This window comes from Schistocerca americana, chromosome 3 (assembly GCF_021461395.2).
Source record: "Schistocerca americana isolate TAMUIC-IGC-003095 chromosome 3, iqSchAmer2.1, whole genome shotgun sequence".
Lineage (NCBI taxonomy): Eukaryota > Metazoa > Arthropoda > Insecta > Orthoptera > Acrididae > Schistocerca > Schistocerca americana.
This window is the reverse complement of record NC_060121.1, coordinates 813,057,250-813,078,736: the sequence shown is the minus strand read 5'-3', so window position 1 is coordinate 813,078,736 and position 21,487 is coordinate 813,057,250. Positions and strand designations below refer to the sequence as shown.

Sequence of the window (21,487 nt, the reverse complement as noted above, 5' to 3'; positions counted from 1 at the left end):
ACACTGTCGAATATCGACATGACACGCTTAGAAACTTTTTTTCTTTTGGGTGTTTTTAAACTGTATGGACGAACTGGTCATAAAACCATTCCATAAAGAGGCAAGATTCCCCCCATGTTGACTTTTTGTTATGATAATATACAGGGAGTGACGCCATATTAATGTTTTTGAACGCCCTTGGTTTTATTGCTTTTCCGATCACAAGCAATGGCATCTTGTGTCTCCCATTAGCCTTACTACAGAGAGCAATAGTTGTTCTATCTATGGCAAGTATTGTAACTGTTACAGACTCGTTTTGTGCATGTAGAGTTCTTGTAGAGAACATTTCGTAATTTCAGACTCTCAATGTAATACACTTGATCAGGGGCCAGCTTAAGCTCTTTAACTAAATTTTCAAATTTCAGAGCAAATTCATTAGCTGCAGTTTCGTCAGCAGGCAGCTTCTCTCCAGAAAGAATTACGTATTGAATTCGATGTCCTTTTTCCACTCGCTGTAAACCTTTCATTTTCATTGTCTCTCTCAGTGCTTGTCATACTTTTTCTCTCCTGTTCAAACCACACCCACAAAGCGTATTTTCCGTCCTTCCTCAACATCAATCTTACTGTACGACATTAAAGTGTTATCCTATTTTTTTCTCCAGTCTTTAAGAGTTCTTATGCCAACCCCTACGCACTTTCAGTTTCTCCGCTGAAGACAGCGTCACATCTTTACGTCTATAGCTGATGCCATAATTCAGTTTTACAAATAAATAAATAAATAAATAAATAAATGGCTCAAATGGCTCTGAGCACTATGGGACTTAACTTCTGAGGTCATCAGTCCCCTAGAACATAGAACTACTTAAACCTAACTAACCTAAGGACATCACACACATTCATGTCCGAGGCAGGATTCGAACATGTGACCATAGCGGTCGCGCGTTCCAGACTGTAGCGCCTAGAACCGCTCGGCCACTCCGGCCGGCCTTAGTTTTACACACTCTAATATTGTATGCAGGAGTAACACTTTCGCTAATTTATAAAACAAATGTGTGTTCAATAACGCTTATTAAGCGAGTTGGAAACAAGTTGTTCCATGTTAAAACTGATGTAACTACCGCAATTATCAATGATCTACCACCTACTGACCAAATCGCAAACGATTAACCATCGACTGACAATAGCGACGACCCGTGAACGTAAATAATCGCCGGAAATAAGATGGTCGGACTAAGCGGGGAGTCGGATCTTCCGAGGCCGAATTGGCAAGTTTCTACTGTATTTAGACGAGCGCTATATTAAACACATTTGACGGCTGTCTAATCAAGGACTGTGCTATGACTTCAATCCAAAATCTTATGACAAGGAATCATCATAGTTTCTCGGTCCTATTCTATCTAAAGAAAGATGAACCTGCAAACCAACACATGTAAATACGTGGTTGTGTACGCGTAGCAGGGCACGGTACAAATAGAAGTCCAATACATTACCAATTGTAAAGATGTACAAATAACTAAACTGAGTCCGAACAGGCACTGGGAGGACCAACGTACCGACCGACTGTCGTATCGTCCTCAGCCAACAGGCATCACTGGATGTGGATATGGAGGGTGTAATGGTTCTTTATTTACGTGACCATTACGGCACTCCAACCCCAGTTCTCGATACCAGTAATATCGTACTACTTTTCTGCGAAGTAACAGACATATTTTTGTGACAATATTCACATTTGGTTTTATTAACGTATAGGTACTCCGATGTGTCGATATACTACAGTGATATGGTTCTTGTGTGTATGCATTTCTGTGAGACTGTCATAATCTTTGACTTACTTGTAACCGTTTTGGCGCGAATACGCAATGGACAGTCTTTGTTTCACTTTGCAGAAGTTAAGTTGTTATTTCGCTTTGTAAACGAACAGTCAAGTCTTGTGTTTAAAGTGGAAATTAAATATATGAAGATTGATACAAAACTGTTTTCTTGATGATGTGACAATTAAGAAGAAGTATATGTGAATTTACAAGAAGTTTAATAAAACTGTAGATCGTGAGCACCAAGTCAAAAATTATTTCTATCATACCATTGTTCTGATCTGGGATTGTTTGATCATTAAGAATTTCCTGAGAAACGCATTTGTTAGGTCTTCAAATATTGCTAAAATACAGATCTGGACCTTCTAGCAGTCAAAGTGGAATCACCCTAGAACCAACAAGATGAGCCATAACAACTTCGACGAAATCTACGTGGGAATCCATTCAAGATAAGTTCCAAAATTAATGACTTTTTTACAGTGACTTCATTATTTCCATTCTGACAATACCATCCACAGTCAATAACTTTGTTTTTGCCCTATAAAGGGAACACATGCTGAGTGAGCAACAATATTAATCTGATTTCTAACCTACTACTTTGCAAGTGGAGGTATTGTTAGAAGGGGCATGTGGTCAGCACACCGCTCTCCCAGCCGTTGTCGGTTTTCGTGACCGGAGCCGCTACTTCTCGGACAACTGGCTCCTCCATTGGCCTTACGAGGGCTGGGAGTATCCCACTTGGCAACAGTGCTAAGCAGACCCCGACGGTCACCCATTCATGAGCTAGACTAGCCCTACAGCGCTTAACTTCGGTGATTTGACGGGAACCAGCGTTACAGCTGCGGCAAGTCGTTGGCAGAAGTATAAATGCTAGGTGTAATATCACTACAAATTACAGAAATCTTTTACGAATTCTGGTTTCCATACCTCTCTAGCTCTCTCTCTGTTTTTAGGCAGTTTGGAATTGCTATTGCTTGCATACTAACACCTGCTTTCCTAGGAGAGACGATTATTTATTAGGTTCTGGCCAAATAATGTCACCTGTCTCAAGCCAGTATGTGTATGTCATAACAATCCCGAGGACTCTCAAAATTATTCTATACAGTTACTTTGTTGACAGAAGAGGTGGAGACGTACGTTGGCGTTGGTGAACGCACCGACGACATAAGGAACGATGATACCCGACAAGTTGCCGAAGGTGTTGACGACTCCCACTATGGTGCCGGCGTAGTTGGGCGCTATGGCCTGCATGTTCATGTAGAAGCCGGAGCAGTTGGTGGCCATGCAGAAGCCGCTGAGCGCCAGCATCACCACGATGACCGCCGTGTCGCAGGCCACGAGCGCCACCACCACCAGAGCCACCGCCGGCCCCAGCAGACCTGCACACGGGAGGCACCAGCCACTCCTGTTTCAACTGCGATACACAGGGCACAAAAGGAATTAACTCAAAGGCATTGTTTCTTGTCTGAGGTCTCGTGCTGCTATCTGCTCTCTTTGCGAAAAAGCTCTGCCATCTACAGGTGCAAAGTAAGAAACCCACTAGCCCCAGATGAACTATCCATTGTTGTTGTTGTTGTGGTCTTCCGTCCTGAGACTGGTTTGATGCAGCTCTCCATGCTACTCTATCCTGTGCAAGCTTCTTCATCTCCCAGTACCTACTGCAGCCTACATCCTTCTGAATCTGCTTAGTGTATTCATCTCTTGGTCTCCCTCTACGATTTTTACCCTCCACGCTGCCCTCCAATACTAAATTGGTGATCCCTTGATGCCTCAGAACATGTCCTACCAACCGACCCATTCTTCTAGTCAAGTTGTGCCACAAACTCCTCTTCTCCCCAATCCTATTCAGTACCTCCTCTTTAGTTACGTGATCTACCCATCTAATCTTCAGCATTCTTCTGTAGCACCACATTTCGAAAGCTTCTGTTCTCTTCTTATCTAAGCTATTTATCGTCCACGTTTCACTTCCATGCATGGCTACACTCCATACAAATACTTTTAGAAACGACTTCCTGACATTTACATCAATACACGATGTTAACAAATTTCTCTTCTTCAGAAACGCTTTCCTTGCCATTGTCAGTCTACATTTTATATCCTCTCTACTTCGACCATCATCAGTTATTTTGCTCCCCAAATAGCAAAACTCCTTTACTACTTTAAGTGTCTCATTTCCTAATCTAATTCCCTCAGCATCGCCCGACTTATTTCGACTACATTCCATTATCCTCGTTTTGCTTTTGTTGACGTTCATCTTATATCCTCCCTTAAAGACACTGTCCATTCTGTTCAACTGCTCTTCCAAGTGCTTTGCTGTCTCTGACAGAATTACAATGTCATCGGCAAACCTTGAAGTTTTTATTTCTTCTCCATGGATTTTAATACCTACTCCGAATTTTTCTTTTGTTTCCTTTACTGCTTGCTCAATATATAGATTGAATAACATCGGGGAGAGGCTACAACCCTGTCTCACTCCCTTCCCAACCACTGCTTTCATGCCACTCGACTCTTATAACTGCCATCTGGTTTCTGTACAAATTGTAAATAGCCTTTCGCTCCCTGTATTTTACCCCTGCCACCTTCAGAATTTGAAAGAGAGTACTCGAGTCAACACTGTCAAAAGCTTTCTCCAAGTCTACAAATGCTAGAAACGTAGGTTTGCCTTTTCTTAGTCTAGCTTCTAAGATAAGTCGTAGGGTCAGTATTGCCTCACGTTTTCCAACATTTCTACGGAATCCAAACTGATCTTCCCCGAGGTCGGCTTCTCCCAACTACCAGTAAGCCCACCCTCTGCGACCGCCCGGATCTTGCAGACTGAGGGGCAACCTCTGGAACAGGACAAGCAGCCATGTCAGGCCGAAGATCAGTATCAACCTGAGACAGAGCCTGAAACCGGTTCGTCAGACAAACTGGAGAGGCCTTCCGTTCAGCCCTCCGGAATGTCTTTCGCCCCCTGCCACACCTTGAGACGACCTCCCACTCTACCACAGGTGAGAGATCAGCCACAATGCGGGCAGTATCCCGAGCAACCACAGTCGTAGTCCGATCGGGGGATGCGTGGGACGAGGTGGCCGTCCCTGACAAACCCCCATCCGGACCCCCACAGTGATGCCCATTGGCAACAGCCTCAAGCTGTGTGACCGAAGCCAACACTTCCTGAAGCTGGGAGCGAAGGGATGCCAACTCAGACTGCATCCGAACACAGCAGTTGCAGTCCCTATCCATGCTAAAAACTGTTGTGCAAAGAACGTCTGAACTAATCTACAGAGAGCGCAAACAAATCGACTCAAAATTTAAACGGTTATTAAAATACAAGATTGCCTAGTAAATGCAGTAATGCTGCTACTTGCGCACTGCTGACACACTGCTCGGCGGCGGAAGGAGACTACGCGATTTTACACTATTCAGGTACTAAAACGTGATGCTAAAACTCTCAAATACTATAATACGCCCGAAATTTATGAATTAAACAATGCAAGTACCAAAAACACGCAAAGAAATTAAGAATTAAACTATGTAAAAAATGAGTGAGCTAGGAGTATACGACTTGCTGCTGCAGCTGCTTATCCAACGGCGAACAGGACGGAAATCAGTATCTGTGATGTACATGTACATTTCAGAAAAACTGGATAATTCACTCAAGAGAAAGAGCTTCACAGAATTGGACAAATCAATAACGCATTGGTCTTCCTCTGGCCCTTAAGCAAGCAGTTATTCGGTTGGGCATTGACTGATAGCAAGCATGCATGCAAGTCCGAAGGAACTTTTTATTGTAATTCGGAATAACACAAGTACAGCAATATCGTACCAGGAGCGATGGTCTGGGGTGCCATTTCATTTCACAGCAGGACCTCTTCCGTTATCATCTGCAGCACCATTACAGCACAGCGGTATTCGACGATATTCTATGCCCCTTTTCGTTTACTTAATGAAAAGCCATCTTGGAGTTACATTTCTGCATGATAATGCCCACCAGCATATGGAGAGAATTTCTACTGCTTGTCTTCGAGATTGCCTAGCCCTGCCTTGGCCAGTAATGTTGCCACACCTCTCCCCGACTGAGAACGTTTGGAAAATTATGGGCAGGGACCTCCAACATGCTCAGGATTTTAACGTACTTACGTGTCAACTGAACAAAACTTGACGCACTATCCCTCAATCAACGCCAAGCCAAATAACTGCTTGCATAAGGGCCAGACGTGGACAAACGCATTATTAACATGCTCAGTTTATGAACTTTTTCTCTTGAATAAATCATCCAATTTTTATGAAATTGTTATCATTTGTTTAAATGTACGCATACATCACATCTACACATCTCTCGATTTGCGTCACACTCGGCTAATTTCTACATAACTTTTTTTTTCTTCTTAGGATGTATTTACAGCTACATCCATTACATTTTGAGTCATGTATTCCTGAACTGCTGTATTCTGTTTATCTTTCTTTTCCTTCACGATTTTTAACTTCTTTTCTGTTGTGCAATTTGTCTCCTATACTTCGCACGGAAGTTATTAATTTCGTGTGTGTACTCGTTATCTTATGTTGTGATATGCCATTTTATGTTTGTGTTATGATGAGTTTGGTATGCATTAAGTATTACACTTATGTGCTAGTATATCTGGATTGTTCTTATTTTTGCTGTCTTGTGTTAGTATCTAATTTTAATAGTGTTGATTGTAATTAATGTACAACCTTGCTATTGTATCCATTCTTTTGTGCCGTGTTGATCACCATGCTTAGCTCTTCTTGATAGTAATTTTTACACAGAAGTGTCCTGCATTACATAGGTAGCATATGTGTGATAGCTGCTGGTTTTTAAGAATATTGGTGGCCTAATTTCTTGTGTGTAGCTGCTTCTTATATAAATATATGGAAGCTGTGTCTGTAGTGGGATTTAGTTGTTTTGAGGTCAAGCAAGGGTATTGTTTCTTCTGTTTCCATTTGTGAAGCGGGCTAAATGTTATGGTGCATATTAGATACATGCATGTTCAATCTGTTTATATATGGTTGTGGTGTGTCCATGATATATAATGTCATCTACATACACATGGCAGTATAAGACTTAATATTTCCTGTTTCTATTATTCTGAAAAAATTCAATATAAATCGTTATGATATTTGCTAGTATGTATAAGAATTGGCTTCCGTTGGAGGACTTTAAACAGATGTTGTGCTGAAGGTAGTTCTGCAAGTTATCATTTGTATAAGTTCTTCTGAAGTGGTATCTTGGAGTTTTGTGTTTCCTGTCAGTTTTGCTTTTATGATGATTGCGTCACTGTGTGGGATTAAAGTGTACATGTCTTGAACATCAAAGGAAATTGGTTTTGCAGTCGGTGGGATATGTGTAACTTTTATTTTTTGGATTAATGCCAAGGAGTTTTACATACATACTTCTAGTTTCTCCAGTTTTTAACGTGCAGCTAAATATTATTGTGCAAATTTTAAAATGTGGTATGTCACGAGGACACTGCCTTTTTGTATTTTGGGTGCCTTCTAAGTGCTGGTGTTGCTGAATTTTTTTTGTTCTATGTTTTGTTTCTGTGGATAAGTGCTTGACATTTTTAAATTTTTTTCAGTGTTATTTGAATCTCATTGTGGGATCAGACTCAGTTCTTCAACATAATTTTCTTTATACTTTTTATACTTTGTTTTGTTCATACATTCATGTGTAGCCATGAGCATTAGTGCTACTTTTTCCACTTTTCTAACTATTTCGAGTAGTTAATTTGTTTATTGGCTAAATAATGGTAGTATTTTGTCATTTTCTTCTTGTTTTTTTTTCTATGAGTTTTCTTGTTTTCTTGTTTTCTGTTTTATATCAGTCCCAGTTTACTGTTGTATTTATATCATTATTTTCCTTCTTGTGCTGCAATATGTCCTGTTTCTATTATGATGTCCATAATGTCTACTTTTCGTAGTTTGCTCTTATTAAGGTTATATTCAAGATTTTTCTCTAACAATTCCCTCAAATATATGCCACTGAGGATCACTATTCTTCAGTAAAATTGTGTGTGTGTGTGTGTGTGTGTGTGTGTGTGTGTGTGTGTGTGTGTGTGTGTCTGAGAGAGAGAGAGAGAGTATGTGTGTGTTCTCCTACAGTTGTTCCCTCATGACTACATTTGATTTGTTTTTCTTTGTGTCTCCTGCTGTTCTGTTGATATTTTCTGAGCAACCTGTTCTGCTTTGTCTATTACATGCTATGGGACTTAGTATTGTTCAGGTTTGTTGTTATCTAAAGATAGAAATTGTACACATTTTTTTGTTTAAGGCAGATGTTTTTTTTTGGATACTGATACTTAATGTCATTATTTAACCTATATCTGTGTGCTTCTAACTTATCTTTGTTTACTACTTGAAAATCATTGCTTAACTTTACATAAGAGTAATTTGGGATCAAGGGATGATTGTTAACCCTTCTGTTGAATTTCAAATTGTATATTATCCTGAGGAATTGTATGAGGATCTTGTGTGTGTTGCATGTCTGCAATGGAAATGCTTGACAAGAAGTAATAATATCGTCAAGATTTACATCTATTCTTTCTCATTTGCTACTCCTTTTATATTTACCTTGTAGATAAGGCAAACTGTTATTTACCCCAGAGGAACACAGTCGCCTCTAGGGCTAAACTCGAGACTAACAAAAATCTATGCTAGCCAGTTGAGAAAGTCAACAATATTTTGTTAATGTAGAACATCATGTATTATCATCTTCTCCCCTAAAGTTGTGTTTGGCGAAGTGAACTATTACTGAAAAACTTCTAAAATTATCAGATAATTATAGTTTATTTTTTGAACCCACCATTCCTTAAACATTATTTGCAACAACACATGCTATGTAGTACATTTTCCTTGGAATATAGTGACTTAATAGTGCAAAACAGTAACGTATAGTAAACGAACAGATTGCTTTACATTTTACTCATAAATACATAAGACTCATTTGTTAAAGGACATCTTGTATAAACAATGAGCGCATTTAAAATGTTGGATGGCCATTTTTTACAATATGTCCTCTAAAAAATATTCACAAGCTGTGGAGCACCAAGCATACAAGATTTTTACCTAAGACGCATTTTCAAATATAGCTACACAAATATAGGTTATATATTTCACTGTGGAAATGAATGTTACTTCAGATCTTTTTTCCACAGAAAACATTAAAACATGAAATAAAACTTACAGCTATTTGCGACTCCTACAAGTTTAATATACGTTTGTTTAGATAAATACTGCTCAGGGAAGTTACGTCCAAAATGGAATAACTAATAAGCCAATAATATCCTTTCAAAGTGCTCATAATTTGATGATTTATTGATGTAACTATGGGGTAGAGAAAACGATCTAACATTAGTGATTGAGCAAATATATCAGATGCCAAGTTTACATTATGCAGTTGTTAGCACACTGGACTAAAATGATGTTATAGCCTACATTACTCATGTTTGCCATAGGAAGTTCTCTGATTGGCCTGTTTCCAAGAAAGAGGTCTGGCTTAAGAAGGATTTTGATTAGATTAGCTGATAAGGCAGCAAAAGACTTAGTTATGTCATGGCATAATATGTGTGTTGGCTTAGAAGCTCTCTGGCTGATCTTGTTCCAAAAAAGGAGCTTGGCTTAGGAAAGGGTAGAAAAGGGGAAGGGTCACAGCTTAGGAAGGGGAGAGATAAAGGGAGTGGAAGGCAGTAGGAGATGGGGGAGTGGAGGGATGTGGTTTAAGAAGGTGTGGCTTAGGACAGAGATGAGGTATGATGACAAGCCTATGACCCTGCCCCTGCATGGCAACCTGACGGTGAGAGTTTAGATTTGATCCACAATGTCCACTGCTTCCCTCCTACGGTCGAAAGTGTATTTTGCTCTGGTCCTGAGTATTTGAGTGTTTGACAGACCTACTTCTGAAGCGAGCATGACGAATGTCCTGGGGATGGTGCTGTGTACTGAAACCAGTATCCAACATAAAGAATAAAAAAAAGCGCGAATATAAACCAAACATATATTTTTTCTTCTGCTGACAGTGAAACCAAAAGTAGATGACAGATGTTGGACTTCCAGACAGCATCTCAGACCACAGAGGTTAGAGACCAGCCTGCTCTGTAAAGTAGCATAAATTGGGATCTGTGGCATATCTGACAGCAGAGACGTTTTGGAGTATACCGTTCAGCACACCTTGTTGAAGATGTGGCTATAACAGTCCCCCATGTTGATCCAATGACACAATCAGATATGAGGTCAGTGGGCACAGGATCTTCGAGTTGGACTGTAGGTCGTTAGGAACACGTCGCCTGCTTGCTTGAACCATATTTCTTATTACACCAGGCTGATGGTCGTGTCCAGATTCACAGTCATCTAGGTGAGTAGTTTTCAAAACACGCACTGCTCCACGATGCAGGCCATTAGTGACAGATCTGTGCTATGGAGGTATTCACATGCTCAGTTATGGGACGTGTGGCGTTAATTGAAGGTAATGTGAAACTTGTGGCCCATATGAATATCAGTGCAGTCCATTTTTATCCCTTCGTGCTCGTTGCCTTCCCTGACATTAATGACACAAATGTGAGTGCCACAAGTTTAGAATCGTGATGCAGTGGTTTGAGGAGCATGCCATTGAATTGGGGGCTATGTCTTGGCCAAAAAATGTGCCTGGCGGAACACATCTGGGACACTATCAGATGCGAGCTCCACATCCATAGATCAGTCGCTGGTAATTTGAGGGTATTTCATGAGTGATGACCTGTGGCAGATATTTGGAGGCAAATACCTCCAGGAAGCTAATAAGGGCTTATCGATTCCATGCAGAGTCGCTGCTGTATTGCATTCCAAATTTGGATCAAAGTGCTGTCAATCAGGTGGTCATAATGCACTGAGACGACAAAAGTCACGGGGGTACCACCTAATAAAGTGTCGGATCGCCTGGCTAGGTGCAGCAGCTCGACGTGGCATCGACTTCACAAATCTTTGAAGTCCCCTGCAGAAATACTGAGTCATGATTGCGAAACTGTTGCCGATGCAGGATTTTGTGCAAGAACTGACTTTTCGATTATGTTCCATAAATGTTCGATGGGATTCATGTCGGTCAGTATGGATGGCCAAATCATTAACTCGCATTGTCCAGAATGTTCTCCAAAAAAGTCACGAAGAACTGTCGCCCGGTGACATGGCGCACTGCCTCCCACAAAAGTTCCATCGTTATTTGGGAACATGATGTCCGTGAATGGCTGCAGTTGGTCTCCATGTAGCTGAACATAACAACTCCCAGTCAATGACCAGTTCAGTTGGACCAGAGCACTCAGTCCATTCCATGTAAACACAACCCGTGTCATTATGGTGCCACCACTAGGTTGCACAGTGACTTGTTGAGAACTTGGGTCCATGGCTTGTGGGGTGTTCGCCACCCTCGAACCTAACCATCAGCTCTTACCAATTGAAACCAGGACTCAGCTGACCAGGCAACGGTTCTCCAGTCGTCTAGCGTCCAGCCATATGGTCACGCAAACGCCGCTACTCTCAGTCGTTAAGTGAAGGTCGTCGGCCGCTGCATTGTCTGTGGTGAGAGGTGATGTCTGAAATTTGCTATTCGCGGCACACCCTTGACACGATGGATCTCTGAGTATTGGCTTCCCTAACGATTTCAGAAATGGAGTGTTCCATGCGTCTAGCTCCAACTACTATTCTGGGATCAAAGTCTGTTAATCTGTCATGAGGCCATAAGCACGTCGGAAATCTTTTCACTTGAATTACATCTACATCTACATCTACGTGATTAATCTGCTTTTCACAATAAAGTGCCTGGCAGAGGGTTCAATGAACAACCTCCAAGCTGTCTCTCTACCGTTCCACTCTCGAACGGAACGCGGGAAAAACGAGCACTTAAATTTTTCAGTGCGAGCCCTGATTTCTCTTATTTTATCATGATGATCATTTCTCCCTATGTAGGTGGGAGCCAACAGAATGTTTTTGCAATCGGAGGAGAAAACTGGTGATTGAAATTTCATGAGAAGATCCCGTCGCAACGAAAAACGCCTTTGTTTTAATGATTGCCACTCCAATTCACGTATCATATCTGTGACACTATCTCCCCTATTTCGCGATAATACAAAACGAGCTGCCCTTCTTTGTACTTTTTCGATGTCATCCGTCAGTCCCTCCTGATGCGGGTCCCACACCGCACAGCAATACTCCAGAATAGGGCGGACAAGCGTGTTGTAACCAGTCTCTTTGGTAGACCTGTTGCACCTTCTAAGTGTTCTGCCAATGACTCGCAGTGTTTGGTTTCCTCTATCCACAATACTATCTATGTGATCGTTCCAATTTAGGTTATTTGTAATTGTAATCCCTAAGTATTTAGTTGAATTTACAGCCTTCAGATTTGTGTGACTTATCGCGTAATCGAAATTTAGATGATTTCTTTTAGTACTGGCTCTGAGCACTATGGGACTTAACATCTATGGTCATCAGTCCCCTTTTCTTTTAGTACTCATGCGAATAACTTCACACTTTTCCTTATTCAAGGTCAATTGCCACTTTTCGCACCATACAGATATCTTATCAAAATCATTTTGCAACTCTTATTGATCATCTGATGACTTAACAACACGGTAAATGACAGCATCATCTGCAAACAATCTAAGACGGCTACTCAGATTGTCTCCTATGTCGTTAATATAGATCATGAACAATAGAGGGCCTATAACTCTTCCTTGGGGAATTTTGTTTTACTCGATGACTTTCCGTCTATTACTACGAACTGTGACCTTTCTGACAGGAAATCACGAATCCAGTCGCACAACTGAGGCGATACTCCGTAGGCACGCAGTTCGGTTAGAAGACGCTTGTGAGGGACGGTGTCGAAATCCTTCTGGATATCTAAATATATGGAAACAATTTGACATCCCCTGTCGATAGCACTTATTACTTCATGAGTATAAAGAGCTAGTTGTGTTTCACAAGAACGGTATTTTCTGAAACTGGGCTGACTATACGTCAATATTTCGTTTTCTTCGAGGTACTTCACAATGTTCGAATACAGCATATGTTCTAAAACCCTACTGAAAATCGACGTTAGTGATATGGGCCTGTAACTCAGCGGATTACTCCTACTTTCCTTTTTTGGGTATTGGTGTGACTTGAGCAATTTCCCAATCTTTAGGTACGAATCTTTCTGTGAGCAAGTGGTTGTATATAATTGATAAATATGGAGCTATTTTATCAGCATACTCTGAGAGGAACCTGACTGATATACAATCTGGACCCGAGGCCTTGTCTTCGTTACTCCGAGGATATCTACTTCTATGTTTCTCATCTTGGCAGTTGTTCTTGATTGGAATTCAGGAATATTTACTTCGTCTTCTTTGGTGAAGGAGTTTCGGAAAACCGTGTTTAATACCTCTGCTTTAGTGGCACTGTCATCAGTGACTTCACCGTTGTTATCGCGCAGTGAAGGTATTGATTGCGTCTTGCCACTGGTGTGCTTTATGTACGACCAGAATCTCTCTGAGTTTTTCTGACAGATTTCGAGACAGAATTTCGTTGTGGAAATTATTAAAAGCATCTCGCTTTGAAGTACGCGCCATATTTCGAACTTCTGTAAAACTTTGCCAATCTTGGGGATTTTGCGTACTTTTAAATTTGGCATGCTTTTTTCGTTGCTTCTGCAACAACGATCTGACCCGTTTTGTGTACCATGGTGGATCAGTACCATCAGTTATTAATTTATGTGGTATATATCTCTCAACTGCTGTCGATACTATCTCTTTGAAAATATTCCACAACTTTTCTACACTTACATGATCAGATCGGAAGGATTGAAGACTGTCTCCTAAAAAGGCGTTAAGAGCATTTTTATCAGCTTTTTTAAATAGACATACTTTGCGTTTCTTTTTGATGGTTGTAGGTGTTACGGTATTCAGCCTAGCAGCATCTGCCTTGTGGTCGCTAATCCCTGTATTCGTCACAATACTCACTATTTGTTCAGGATTATATGTTGCTAAAAGGTCAAGTATGCTTTCGCAACCAGTTACGGTTCGAGTGGGCTTATGAACTAATTGTTCAAAATAATTTTCTGACAAAACTTTCAGTACAATTTCGGATGACGTTTCATGCCTGCCGCTGGCTTTAAACGTATAATTTTTACAGCATATCAAGGGTAGATTAAAGTCACCATTGTTTGAGCGGGGTACTTATTTGAAATGAGACTCAAGTTTTCTTTGAACTGTTCAGCAACTGTATCTTCTGAGTCGGGGGTCGCTAAAACGATCCAATTAATAGTTTAGTCCAATTGTCGGGTATATCCTCTACCCATACTATTTCACACGAACTACCTACTTCAATTTCGAGCACAAATGACAGCTCGGCCAATGCACTGCCCTTTTATACCTTATGTATGCGATACTACCGTCATCTGTATATCTGCATATCTTTATTCCATGACATTTGTCGCATCAATGTATGTTGTGTCACCACTATAGATATGCTGACACTGTATCTAGAGAAGCCACTGCATGTCACGTGGTAAATCTGTGTGCCACTCATTCACACACTATAAGGGCGAGCATTTATTGGTTAGGAAATCAGTAGGTTGGAGATAAGCTTGGAATAGACTACAACGAGGCCATGGTGAAAATAACTACGTTACTACAACAGAAAGAAGACATAGTAATAATAAACAGAGTAGACAATGACATGCCCTCTATTTTAGGAAACACTGACTAAAGCATACAAAAAAGTTGTACAGTACGGATATTATACTTTGGTGTATCTCAAAGAGGCCACTCGTCTCACATTTTCAGCGATCTGTCCGCCATCTTTATGATAACACATTTGGCTGTTTACTTCCCCGCTATATACATGTTAACAAAGGCTTGTAGGTTTGAATACTTTCTTGTATTTATACACGGTATAAAAAAGTATTCCATACTTAGAGAGTCGGTAATATGGACCAAAACAAGAAAAAATATATATTGTCGATAAGCGCTCTAAAACGCCTATCTTAAGAGCTATGCGCACTTGTTTGTCTTCATTATGTGGTTTGACATATCTCTTTCACTGCAAGATTCTTGCTATTACGAATTACCTACAGAATGCAACATAAAAACGAGTAAACAAAGGAGAACACATAATTTTGCAATTTCCCATACTGAATAATGGGCTTCCTTTATGCTGGCAACTGCAAAGGTAAAACTGCAATGCAAAATAATTTCACGAACTCCTCAAAAGAAAAACTCATTGCACTAGAAGTAATGCTTTCGCTGTATTTATCCAGAACTGTGAATAAGATTTACGGTGACAACACTAACAGATGTTTTGTGCTTGGTGCATCGACGGATAATAACAGAGGAATGTGTCGTCATTTGTTTACTGCATTATGTAGTCGTTCGTAATAGCAAATAGCTTGCAGTAGAAGTGATATGTTTCACAGTAGCGGAGATGAAAAAGTGCTCATACCTTATGCTTACTGAACGTTTTTTACTTGTTTTGGTCCATACTACCACCTCTCAAAATATATCATTCTTTTAACCCCTTGTATACAGAAAATTGTACTTGTGCATATTTTTACATGACTTAACTACCACGTTCCATTCTAAAAATGGTACAACCCGTAACGTACAGGCAGTTCTGTGATAAAGTTCGAAAATAAATTGCCTACACAAAGACTTCAGGAAAGCGTTAGAGGTTCGCCATGTTTCACGAATTAGGATACACGACTTTTAAAAAATAAATGGCTGACAAATTGCAGCTGTTCTTTCCAAAATGGATTTTCGTTACATAAATGCACCAAGGCGCATAGGTGTTTGAAGTGTTTCTGAGAAGTTACTTAACTTATTGCTCAGATTATCTGGCTTCCAGTTGAGTTTAATCGTTCTATGTGTCTTGTCCAGCAGTCTAAAGTGGATACAGCTTCCACGTTCCTGTCGAAAGATGTATTGGTAACAGTGTAAAATAAACAATTTGGACCATTTTCTAGAAGCAATTCGATAGATTGTTGAAAGACAGAAACAAAACAATGTATATATATCCACCTACATCTACATCCAAACCCCCACACACATGGCGGAGAATATTTAAGGTTCACCACATAACAGATTTTCCTTCCAGTTCCAGTGGCACAAGGACAATGACTGCTTGGTTGCCTCTCTGCGTGTGGTGAACACTCCAACCCTGTCTTCACGGTCGCTACAGGAGCGATAGTTAGGGGGTGAAGTTCGTTAATCAGTAACGGTTCCTGAAGTTTTGTAAGTAAGCTCCCGCTAGATAATCGCCGTCTGTCTCTACGCGTCTACCATTTCAGGTTTCTGTCCATTTCCGCGACGCTCTTCTGTAAGCGAGACAAAAGTGACACCATTCGTGGTGCTTTTTTCTGTAGCCATTCAAATTACACGTTACTCCTATCTGGTACAGCTCCCATGAATTTGAGCTATATTCTAGGTAGTGTCGCAAGAGAGTTTTGTAAGCGAAGTATTTAACATTAAGTCGTCCATATTAAACTGTGTTTAGGAAACTGTAACTGTTTATGACACCAAAAGGTAAATTAAAATAAGTGTCTTTCATTTTATTCACTCCCACGACGCGTTTCATGGTCTTCCTCCCGCTTCTTCATATAGCTCAGAGGATACATTGCAGTTTTGCTTGTTGGCTGGAGACGGAGTCTCATTTCGATACAGATAACGTGGAATCAACACTTGTTAACGTAATATGGCACTAGGTTTACAAATTTTGGATCAATGATAAAGCTATTATAATATGTTCCCGAAGAGAAAAACAATTAAGTTAATTAGGGGTACACATTTCCATCCTTAGAGGTCACACAAACACGAATCAGTAACATAAATAGACCAGAGATTGTCCATGCATTGAGATACAACGCCTTGTAAGTAAATGATCTTTCATTACTGCTTACATTGCGAATCAAAGATACAAGTAACAATTGTTTAATTAATTAATATCTTAACGCTTGAGAATATTATTATTGCCAAAAATATAAATATTAAAAATAAAATATACAAACCTAATTTTAGCGTATTTACTTGATATGTTTCGGTTTGATAATTTGGAAATTATTTTACGATTTAGGTCATTGCAAATAGATCGTGGCAAAAGTTATGGCGGATCGTGTAGTATGCTTTAGAACCTCCTAAAGAAGCTCGTTGCCACTGTCAGCTTTGTCATTGTGTTCTGCCCAGGCTTTCTATTTTGAAGAAAATTTTTAGGTTCTTCATAGTGTGTCCTAAATCATAAAACAATTTCCAAATTATCCAACCAATAAATAACAAATAAATATGCTGAAACTAGGATTATATGTTTTATATTTTTTACATTGTTATTATTTGCAATAAATCTACACAACTTCTGAACTATTTATGTTATTGGTTTCTCTTTTTGAGGCATCGAAAGATGAAAATATATATTTATGACGAACCTTTGTGTTCTTTCTGCTGAAACAAATTGCAAGTAGCTTTATTATTGTTTTAAAAGTTCTTGTCTTGGTGCCATATGACTTTAATAAGTTCTGATTATACCTAATTTGCAGTGAACTGAAATGCAAAAGAGAGAGCTGTCTACAGTCAGCAAACAAAAGTGCTATGTTATTCCCTGAGCTACTTGAAGATGAGGGTGTACGCCCTCGTGAGAGTAAATAAAGTGACTGACACATACTATTATTTTAATTTTTCTTTTATTGGGAAAGTACTTTATAGAGTGATTGTATTTTCCCAGAATCCTACTTGAAAAATGTTCTGCAGCAATAAAATACCTATTTCCATTCCTCATTACATGGCCAAGACATTGTAGTTTTCTGCATTTTATTATGTTTACGACTTTTTTTCTTCCTTCATTTTGCGGAGAATGTGGTAGTAATTTCATCTCTTCTGGCACTCTTAGCATTTCCTGTACAGCAACATATCAAATGCCTCAAGTTTTTTGCGCTTCGTCTTGGTCAAAGCGCAGTGCTCACTTCCAGTTAACAGTTTTGGCGATTACTTTTGAAATAATAAATAGCTTACTTACTTTTTCCCGTCTGTATCATTTTCATTTGACTTTCTCTTTTAACACACTGTTAGCAACCATATATAGAACTGGATGTGGGGATATGATTTTGTGTAATTTAATCATAATCGTCTCACACTAAAACAATATTGCCTGGCTTCGTATGTTCAGAACACGAAATTATACCAGAGGAGCCATTTCGTTCCCATGTCAGTGTGCCCTGATGTAAGTAGTACATTTCTGCACCTCCCCGAAACACCATTGATATCTCTCCGCAACTGGCTAATTTTGTGGATAGTAGTAAGTTCTCTTACGTGCAGCTATTTTCCAGGCCCCCTCACACCCCAACTCCATTCGTTGTGTTCACTGAGCGAGCTCTAGTATTTTGAAGGACAGCGGTTCAAATTCTCGCCCGGCCAACCAGATTAAGGATTTTTGCCGTTTCCCTAAACCGCACAAGGTAAATGTTGATATAGTTTGTTTCGAAGGGCATACATAAAATGAAAAGCAGAAACTTTTCTCAAAATAGTGGTTCCTCTGAGTGTTTGATGTGCAAACATAATAAACCTAGTTTCGTTGAATAATACGGCATGTCCGAAGCCCTCTGATGGACGCCGGCGTGAACATGAGTACTGGATACACGACAGCATTTATTTACCTGCGTGGGTCAACTCAAGAACAGTCTGGCTTCAGAACAAAGCAGACGTCGTCTCATCTTAACAACACAATTTCTGGGACTGAACTAGATAAAATCATAGCGAACTCCGTCGTTGGAAAGTAGTATGGCAAAAATAAACGAAAAAGAGAAAGATTCGCTTACTGTCTTTGTGTTTCATGCCTACGTGATACATACTCTCTTCGTCAACTGGAGACGATGCATCTTTTTTACTGAAGAACATTATGACATAGCTTCTTTTGTCGTTAATAACAACAAATTCTCAACAAGCAATGTGTGAAAATACAATAAAGAGACAGAAATTAGCTTACCTATTGCATTTATTAGGCGGAAACCGGTGATTTTGGATACGTAGCCCTTCCGGAACACAAAGTCAGCGAGCCACCCAAACAATAGACTGCCGACTCCACCGGTGATGTGAGGTATGGCGGACAGGAGCCCGTTCTGCATAAAACGTGGCTACTTTGGTGACTGTTCCCAAACAGTGTTTAGGAATCTCACAAGTCACACACATCTCATTCCTTAATGGAGGTGAGTTTGACATCGTCTGCAAACAACGATGCTGTTACATTCTGTGTCCCCTACTCACATAAAAACATATTTTAAACTCATAAATAGCCACACTTATCCTGAATTGCTTTACTTTCAGCTAAAAAGAAATTTAATTCAAAATAAATTCACGTCGAGTCCTGCGAATTAGTCTTAAGATTGAGTTTACTTTGTGTAAGAGCGTCAGTGATGTTGAAATATTTCTGTATCCGTGACTGTTGAGAAGACACCCGTTATGCTGAGTTGCAGTGCTAGTTAAATGGTAAGTCATTTCAACCGCATCCAGTAAAAATCACTCTCAGAACACTCTCTAAATATAACGATTCCTGTCCGACAAATTGTTTCTCGTGAGGTATATGGCTTTCACCAATTCACATTTTCTCTGCTACTTAAGCAGATATTTAGAATTTCGTTTATAATTTGGAGCTAGCCCATACAAATACCGTTCATCACGTGAAACTTCCTGGTAGACTGGTTGGTTCAAATGGCTCCAAGCACTATGGGACTTAACATCTGAGGTCATGAGTCCCCTAGACTTAGAACTACTTAAACCTAACTAAACTAAAGACATCACACACATCCATGCACCAGGCAGGATTCGAACCTGCGACGGTAGCAGCAGCGCGGTTCCGGACTGAAGCTCCTAGAACCGCTCGGCCACACGGCCGGCACCTGGCAGATTAAAATTGTGTTTCATTCTGGACACATACCCCAAGCTGCGGCTAAGCCATGTCTCCGCAATTTCCAAGAGTGCTACTCCAGCAAAAATTTCGAGTGGAACTTCCCTGAAGTTTGGAAGGTAGAAGATGAATTACTGGTGAAAGTAAATCTGCGAGGACGAGTCTTGCGTCGTGCTTCGGTAGTTCAATCGGTAGAGCAATTACCCACAAAAGGCAAAGTCTGGAGTTCGAGTCTCAGTCTGGCACACAGTTTTAATGAGCCAGGCAGTTTTATGTCTGTTCACATCTCGCTGCAAGTGAAAATTTCCTTCTGCTCATCACGTGTTTCAAGAGCCTTTCAGTTTCAAAGGAAAACGTCGATTTGTTTCTTATTACAAACCAAATGTTTTTATAATGGGATTCTATAAGCCCATTGTGGTATCAACGTTCGATACCACACTTGTTAGGGGTTGCAGTTATTGATCGCGGTCCGTAATAGATATTGCTGGACCCGCGAGTCGCGACTAGCGCCGCCCCGCGGCTTGTGACAAGTATGTAGCGAGCTCTCGCCCACTCTTGCTCGGGACGTCAACTAGGAGTGCTTTCAGCTGATAGGAAGCAATCTCTAGCAAGGCGCTTTGTCAAGTACGACATAAGTAATGCCTCTCTAGATATGTTTGTAATTATATGTATGCAACATATGAAAAAACCTGTACCACAAGTTAAGTACAATATATATTATTTTTTACCAACGCCTACTAATTATTTCAGTCGTTGCAGATACAAAGTATGCAGCCAGCTCCTTACCGACTTCACTGCCAAACCTGCAGTATATGTTTCTCTTTAGCATTGGCCACCTGTCATCATAACAACTGACGACGAGAATCATAACAATCATTTGATAGAGTGGACGGTTGTAGCTTCTATAAAGGTCACATCCTGTCTCGTAGCTGATAGACATAAACCTCGTTTCCGCGTACTCCCAAACAGAACCGTGACGTAATATGTTTTCAAAATTCGAGCGCAATTAGTTGCTGTCTGTTGCTGTCGTCCGCCATTACATTCGCCCCACGGTGTAAGACCGGTGCACATCTTCTTCAGCACCGGAAACCATGTACCATACATACGATATCGCAGTGCCTGTGTTGTTCAGAAGTACGGTGCAATCAATGTTCACTCGGACATATGGAAGTCTGGGACTGGTCGTGAAGCGTGCCTGGATAGCCTAACGATAACTCAATCAATCACAAATAGTGGAAAATCCGGGTTCGCGTTCCAGTCCAGCACAAATTTTCATTGCCGTCATTGCATTGTACAGTTGATGGTTGTCCACATTTGCAAGTACGGGTAGATTTCTTGTATACAGGGTGTCCCAGCTATCTTGTCCACTCAAAATATCTCTGGAACAATAACAGCTATTGGAAAACGACTTTCACCAGTATCAATGTAGGGCTGCGGCCCATGACTGTACATATTTGGAAACATTCTAAAACGAAAGCATATGTGTTTTTTAACACAAACTTATGTTTTTTTTTAAATGGACCTCCTATAGTTTTTCTTCAGCAATCCATAGCATGACAAAGCACATACACAATGGCGTTGATTGCATCGCAATATTCCCATTACATCCCGAGATATTGAGACGCGAAGTTGACGCTTGAAACACCCGACATGCGCTGCTAGAGCACGTCCTGAGGCTCAGGCGTGAACCCCATGCTGCCCGTAATCGCGATGTGATTGACATGCGTAATCACACCTCCATTCTTATCAAGAGGTCCGAAACGAATAATACGGTCTGCTGCCATCAACTCTCATAAGCACATAATGGTTTCCCT

The 21,487-nt window shown here is 40.4% G+C and overlaps 1 protein-coding gene across 1 annotated transcript in view; it reads right to left on the bottom strand.

Annotated features, from left to right (window-relative positions):
• LOC124607180 (sialin-like) overlaps positions 1 to 21,487 on the bottom strand; it is a 138,343-nt gene that overhangs the window by 30,491 nt on the left and 86,365 nt on the right. The window contains exons 7-8 of the mRNA XM_047139397.1: positions 18,756 to 18,888; positions 2,928 to 3,169 (exon numbers count right to left, since the gene is read on the bottom strand). Of these exons, the coding sequence (XP_046995353.1) occupies positions 2,928 to 3,169; positions 18,756 to 18,888 (375 nt within the window). The remainder of the gene's footprint in view (positions 1 to 2,927; positions 3,170 to 18,755; positions 18,889 to 21,487) is intronic.